Below are 7,651 nucleotides of genomic sequence, written 5' to 3' on the forward strand. Positions count from 1 at the left end.
GTTTAGATGTTCTGTGGATCACCTAGGGAAGAATTCTATTACCCTTTTCACATGCAGGCACATTCAGGGTATAGTAAATACTCTTTACAGTGTTATCACAGACCATCAAATTAATCTTTTTTACGTATCAAGGATCTGTGGAAGTCTAATACTTCACTTCGATATTGAAACGCTAAGAACAAAGTTCCTCTGGATAAGCTCTCTGCTTTGTATCACAGGAGACTTCATCTTTGCAGTACAAAAACAGTTTAGCCCTGTCCAAGAAAAAAAGAGTAATTTGTCTTGTAACTACAGATTGAACCTTCCAGTCATTGTGCCGCGAGAAACAGTGGATGTAGAAGAAAGCAGATTCTCACTTGTTTAAGAATTACAGAACTGATCAAGATGATTTCACTGTCTTCTTGCTTCCCATCCCTTTTCTACTGTTAGCCATTGACAACCTAAGATACTGTTTTTTTTTAAAGGAAAATTAAAAGCTTTTAAAGTCTATTACTAGACTGTTTCTTAACTTTTTCTCAGGTTTTACATAAGCACGTCCTTTTTCTGACTGTAAGCTCCTAAAGCTTACAATTTGTGAAAATTCCATTGTGATTGAAACTGAGATGTTTAACTCCTTATGCCTGGATAAGAACATATTTTTATTTTAATGTGCAGGAGTCTAGAGGGGCTTTTGAGACTTCCATGTCTGAATATTTGTCTTCTTCAGGTGTAGTTGTTAGTTGTAAAGTTGAAGTTATGGAATAATTTTATACAAACTTTATTTCTCTGCTTGTCTTTATTATTCTGTTTTTTGTTTGTTTGTTTACAGTGTTTAAATCTATGAAATATGAAATGCTTCACTTTTAAACAGTATTATTTTGATGTGATCCTTCCTTCTAGAGCTTCTGTCTTTAATCTAGTCATCAGAGACACCACTGATAGTTTTCCCACCTTCATTTTTGTCTGAAGCAGTGTATGTGAACACATGTAGGGTTCCTGCCACTTTGAGTCAAACGGAAGAATAAATTCATATTTAGGAAGCAGAAAGGGTTCTCCCATTGTCTTGTTGAAACATTTGCTGCTTGCTATTCAAGAACCTTTGCAGTAGGGTGGTATTTGAGTCAAGTCTTGCTTTATGTTTTCAAGGTTCTATTTTTTTTTCTTTTCTAGCAGAAATAAGGATGTGATCAGAACTTTATTTGAAACTTAGTCATGAGCTGTTAAGGCTTGGTGTCACATTTCTCTTTCTTTTTTGAACTACAGATTGACAGAAATCCTGCTTAAGCATGTTTAATCTGTCTTTTAAATTGGAGTGTCAGCTTGTTTCTTACAGCGAGCTATTAATGCATTTTCTGGGATGGTTACTGTTTGTAAAGGGGTTTTGTTTTCAGTCTGATTTCTCAAAGAAATGAAGCTTATGTGATTAGACTGCTTAAGTTCATCTACCAACTTTTGAATTAAGTTTGATAGAAGGAAGAATTCTCAAGAGTGTTAAGTTCCAACTAATTATTTGGAGACTTTCCCATGTGTGGATTACAAAAATCTTTTATACCTCCTGTTTCAAATATTTCACAAAAAAAAAACCAAAAAAAACAGCCAAACCCAAGATAAATGTCTTGATACACAGGAAGCTAGCTGTATTTGTGATGGACAAAATATAATTGATTATTTTCTGCATAACCTTCTATATGATCATGTGATAGTAGGTGTATCTATAATATGTAGCTTTTTGAAAAGTTGGCATGCTGATGCAAATGCAACATTAAGAGGAAATGAAGATGCTAGTAACTGAGGAGTAAGCGTCATGCTTGATGAAGAGAGAAAGGGTCTGGTCTAAGGAAAAAGACTGCTGCCAGTTTTATCCCAATCAGGGGTCTGTCAGAAAAATGTATGGTATTGTGTATTTCTTGGTTCTTCAGAAATTTATGACACAGAACTCATGAAATTTTGAGAAGATAGTCTTTGACCTCCTGAGGGAATAAAATCCTGCATTGTTTCACATTTTAAAGGAGCTGATGTGTTGTTAAGATATGAAACTTCATTCTTATTGCTTAATTTATGCAGGGTAAGGTTTTGAATACTCTGTTAAAACATAAATCCATGGCAAAACAATTTTGAAAATAAATTCAGAAATTTTTTGATAGCCATTAAAAGTGGACGCTTTTTAAAACGAATCCGAAGTTTTGTTCTAACCATTTTATTTGAAAAGCTATCTTGCTACAGCAGGTTTTTACAGGGGAATTTTATTTTTTTTTAAAGTATAATAATTTTGTTGTGCAGATCTGTTGGAAAGTGGTGTAACTTTGGTTTACCCTGTGAATTTTCTATATGAATGAAAAGTGGAAAAAAATGTGTTCAAAAGAGTGATCAGGAGCCTGCTTTTAAGTCATGCAGTGTGGGTTAGAGCACAGCAATAGTTCCTTGATCATAGAATCACAAGGTTGGAAACGACCTGCAAGATCATCTAGTCCAATCGTCCTCCCATTACCACTGCTACCACAAGCCTCTAAACCATATCTCATAGCTCCTTGATGCTGAATTGTACATTTGCACTGATCCATGTTCAGGCTCTCACAAGGAGACATTTCCATGATGGAATCCTGACCTGAAGAAAAACTGAATCTCTCACTCTAAAGTGGTCAAAATGTGAAACTAGCAAATCAAATAGAAACTGGTAAGTGAATCTGATGAGTGCCAGAAGATTTTGGTAATATCAGACATTATCAGCAAAACTGCAGTTAAGATGCAGATATCTCTGTTTTTAGAGTAAAGTTTAGCCTTCACTTAGCAAAAGAAATTATTGAAACTTTACTAATGTCTTGCTGCAAAAGCGGAACATCTTCACATGGTGCAGAGAAGCAGTGAGTAAGATGTGTAGGGAATCTACAAAGTGTCTTCCTGAAATCAGTTTTAAAATTGTTATCAGTAGTATCCTTTTCTTTAAAGATAAAAACTTGAATAAATGAGTGCTTTCTGATACTTCCCACATTTTTAATGTTACAGATTAAAAACATATTTTGCACTTCTCATGGCAGTTTTTGAAAGCTGTTAAGCTTTATTCAGAGTTATTACATAAGCATAATATACTTTTTCAGTAGCTTGCAAATATTTTAAATAATACAGTTCAAAACACGGAGAAATGATGAACTGAAATTAGCTGGTAGGTTGTTTGTGTTAGCTGTTGTATTTTCACAATTACTGAGACTTAAATGCGGAAAATGGAGCAGTGTCCTAGGTACCTAAGCCATTTAAGATTGCAAGGGCTTCAGGCTATTTGTTTGCCCTTAAAACTAAATGAATTGATGAAGTCTTGTTCCTACTGAAAGTAGTTGGGAAAGTGAATCTGTGGAGCCAGGACTCTCCATAATTTCTGATGATGGAGATGGCTTTTCTTGTATGCACAGGCACAGATCAGTTCTGTTCCTATTGATGTGAAGTCATTCTTGTGCATAGCAGAGACCTGCTCAGGCCCTTGATTTTTAATTTTGTGCTTGCCTAGTTTGTTGCAGATCACCAGTATCATCTCTTGTTCTTCCTGTTACTTGTGCCTGGTGTAGAAATAACTATGTACATTGCTGGCTGTTGTATGTGCTTTGCTTAAAAATTCACACGCTAATAGCTAAGGAGTATTTAAATATGCATATCTCAGAAATTCTTTAGGAAGCAATGACAGCCTTCTCTAAATGAGGTGGGTATTACTGAGATTGATATATAATGTGCAGGAGAGAAAGGGAAGGCAGCGAGGACTATGGCTTTCTATTCAACATCTTGCTCATCCGTGTTGACATTTCCCAGTGCTGGAAGCTCCCTTTCAGGTAGCAACCCATACTCGTTTAGGAAAGATTCCACATCCACAGCAAAGAATTCCTCATTGAATTGTTCAGAAACGCTGATGAAATTGCTCAGAAGCTCTCCGCCCTTATAGATGAGCAGAGTGGGAAGCACTTCGTCTGAGAAGCGATCTCCAGCCCCAGTATTAGAAGCTTTGATCTTGCAGAACTTCACAGTAGTGTACTCAGCAGCAAGGCAGGTTAAGCTGCTGTTCAGAGCATCACAGCCCTTGACGCCGTCTTCATAAATGTGAACAATGACAGTGGTAGTTTTATGTTCTTTTTCAATGGCTTCCAGGAACTGTTCTCCATTTTGCAGCTCACACAGATAGCCATATTTAGGCCCGAAACTCAGCCTTTGGTGCATATCTTGCATGCAGCGCTTACGGTATTTTTGTAGGCAACTTTCATCTTCTTTCTCATCATTTATTAATTCATACTCCTGCATACTCATCTGTGAATATTGAGAGAATACTGTATGAGTAAGTGGTTGTTTATTGATAGCCAAACAGAAAGATAAGAAGTTGCTATCTAAAGAACACTGCATAGAAAGCTTAGCTAGAAGAACAACTTCCTACAGTTTCTTTCATGGCTTCTGAAGAGATAGGTATGAAGATCCCATCCCATGACTTTTAAGCATATTACAAACTTTTAGTTGCCCTAACCAAAGATAGAGTATTAAAGCAGGGATTGGAGAAAGAAGGGTCAAGCTCTCAGAGTCGTGTGACTGCTGTGAAGTGTACTGCTTATTTTACAGAGCTTAAAACCTTCTGGAGAGAGAGAGGGCTATATAAATGGTTGGGTCTGTGTTTTAGGTCAAATGCTGCTGTTCTCTTGGCAAGTCAGTCTTTTCTCTTTGAATATGGTCTTATTCCTCAGTGGCACTATGTATGTGCATGCCACTTTGTGACCGTGGTATGGTTTGTGGCCAAGAGGATGCTTCGTATTATATTTACAGTATAAATACAAAGTAAAGTTACTGTCAGTAATTCTGATTTGTTTGTCTGATATGACCTCTGCTAAGCTGCAGAGGAATTAAGGCTGACGATTTCAGGATTTTCTTGTTTATGGCATTGTGTGTTTTATATAGAATCAAAATGTTTTTTGTTGGTTTTTTTTTTGTTTTGTTTTGTTTTCTCTTACCTTACGGCAGAATCTCTCTCTGGTATCTTTATCATCTTTACTGAAGGACCTGTGTGGTGAAGACATTTGTCTAAGAATTTCTTTCTTGCTCAAGGGTAAGGAGTCTTTATCTTCACTTTCTAATTTAAACTTTCTCCAGTCATTGATCACACCTTTGGGCCCTAAGAGAGAAGTTGTTAGATGAGAAACTGGTGGCAACAAAAAGCTTCCTTAAGTTTGCCCTCTATTCGCTTGCCTACCTATGCTGCAGTTTATCCACCCCTTTTCCCTTCAGAATACTCTCCAGGAGGGCTGAGAATCTGAGCGTTACAATCAGTGTATTCATTAGCCTCCAGAAGAGGTGATCTAGTTTATATCATTATCATAAATATTTTAGTGATCTACATGAATAGTTAACTAGGATGAGGTTGTGGAAATTTTTTAAAACTGATACCTTGGCCAAAGCCAGAGCTTCATAAATGTGCATTTGCCTTTCCTTATGGACAGGGTCTGAATGCATACCAGGCACAAGGAATTGGTATTCAGTGTAAAAGTGAGATCCTGGAGCCCTCAAGATTTTGTTTATTTTTAAGTCCATGTATATTCCACTGAAAGTGTAACCTGTAAGGCAGTGGTCTAGTAACTCTCATGGTAATGCAGATCTTGCTCTTTGGAACTGGTTAATTGAATTGGTTAAATTTTGGAGTGGAGAGGGGAAAAGAAGACATTCATTTCAAAATTCCTATGTTGTTTTGTCAAAGCAAAACACTTAAATTTGCACCATAAAGTAAAACCAAGGAATATTTGAATGTTTTCAGAGATCAAGTTTACTTCTGTGGAAATTCAGGAGCGGCTAGTTAAGCTCTCCCACTCATGAGAGAGAGTAGTGTTGCCAGTTGCTAAGAGTCTGTTTTGGATTAGATTTTGATATCTTGAAAGGCAGCTAAAAGCAGTACACCCCCTAGATGGAAAGGAAAGATGAACTATCTTTTGCAAACAAGATTCCAAGACAGGAATTAACCTGTAAGTCTTGGCATAGTGATAACGCTTTAAGTATACAGTGACTTGATTTTAAAAATTATTTAGAAGCCTAAGTGTTGATATAGTACCCTACATTTGACTCTGAAAAATGCCAACTTAGCCAACAGCAGCAAGGCTTCTTGGGAAAGAACCCTAAAAAACAGTTATTACAAGAGCTACAAGAGTTATTACAGCACAAGAAAAGAAGCCTTCAGAGGAGCACAGAGAGGAATGCTTGTCTTAAAGCATATATAGTTACCTGTTAGGGAGATAGGATGCAGTGATACCTGTCCGTAGAATTGAGTGCAGTGTCAGTACTCATGAAAAGGATTAGTGATCGAGCGCTGGATTAAAAAGAATTGTGATTCCAAGCAAGAATGCCTTTAAAGCTTTTAAATGCTATGCTGTGTTTGCCAAAAGAATCTATAGATGCAATTTCAGCACTGAATGTTCCTTCCAAAAGAAGGAAAAAATAATTCAGCCTTTATTGTGGAACCTTGTAATCTTGTTTTTTTTTCCCCCAAAAAGAAGAATGGCAGTTTGTTTGTCACTGAAACAATAAAACAACAAGATCTGCATTGGGCAATTGCTGTTGGAGGCTTTTTCAAGTGTCTGCATTTGTCATTTGTTTGAGATGTGAGGATGACTGTCACAGAAATTGGTTTGGTATTACCTGCCTTCCCATGAGAGCTGTCACTTAATCCAAAATATATTCTCAATGGATTTGGAGCCTACATTTCTGTTCAAGGACTTCAGCATCCCAGTTAGTGTAGATGGACTCTAGGCTTCCTTAGTGATCAGAGGAAGTTTTGCTTATTTTTAGAAAACAAGTATAGTCAGTTTTCTTGCCTGTGTGTGTTGCTTGTCCTTCGAAATCTTCTTCCAAACTGGTGTTTGCATTTTCTTCCATGTTGGTGACTGGAGTAGAAGATGCTGCAGGTTCAAAAAAAAACAAAAACAAAAACAAACAAAAAAAAAAAAAAACAGGATAGAAAAGGGATATGTTTACAGGAGGATGGCACGTGATGTATGGTTTCCTGTAGCAGTTAGGTGTCAGTGAAGGTCAGAATACACATAGCTGTAGAGTTTATTATGCTGTAAAAAGCAACTGGGATGATATGTCAATCTCTTCTAAAAGATCTATGAACAAACACTGAGAATGCCTAGGCTGCTGATTCATAGTCATCATAGGATATTCAGAGCATAGTCTGTATATAGCACAGACTTGCTTGTAAACTTTTCTGCAATGGGACTCTCTTCCCCTTGAAAGTGGAAACCTATTAATTATCCATTCTGCCAATGTCTTCATTTTTAAGGATTGCCTGAACTGCTCATTTCTCATACAGAGCACGCAGCTAAGTACTTGTACCTGTTGGGCAATGGACTTCAGAATATCGTGGAGTTAGACTGTTTGTACTGGCTCATCTGAGTTTTTAAGGAACAGAAATTATTATATAAATTGTTTTCTTCTACCTGTTCTATAGAACAAACCCAAGAGCAAGGCACCAACCATAGAATACAGTGATACAGCAGTGCCCAAGCTGTACCCTTTTTTGAGGAGTGAAGTAGAACCACTGCTCTTTAAGGGAAGAGAGAGGTTTCTGTGTGTGAAGAATTCAGAAGATGAGTTTTGGGTACTGCCAGAGCATTACAGAGCAGCAGGATTTGACGAGACCATTTGGTCTCATCTGGTCAAGGTG

At 37.1% G+C, this 7,651-nt stretch overlaps 1 protein-coding gene across 1 annotated transcript; it reads right to left on the reverse strand.

The window, feature by feature from the left end:
• Window positions 1-3,735: 3,735 nt before the first annotated feature.
• On the reverse strand, window positions 3,736-6,861 carry PDC (phosducin). Its single transcript, XM_042874044.1, has 3 exons — window positions 6,801-6,861; window positions 4,953-5,113; window positions 3,736-4,263 (listed from the first exon to the last, which is right to left on the reverse strand). The coding sequence occupies exons 1-3, from the start codon at window positions 6,859-6,861 to the stop codon at window positions 3,736-3,738; spliced, it is 750 nt and encodes a 249-aa protein (XP_042729978.1).
• Between the last annotated feature and the right edge of the window lie 790 nt (window positions 6,862-7,651).

Source organism: Lagopus leucura, unplaced genomic scaffold, assembly GCF_019238085.1.
Source record: "Lagopus leucura isolate 7727_CA_CO unplaced genomic scaffold, USGS_WTPT01 Super-Scaffold_100009, whole genome shotgun sequence".
Lineage (NCBI taxonomy): Eukaryota > Metazoa > Chordata > Aves > Galliformes > Phasianidae > Lagopus > Lagopus leucura.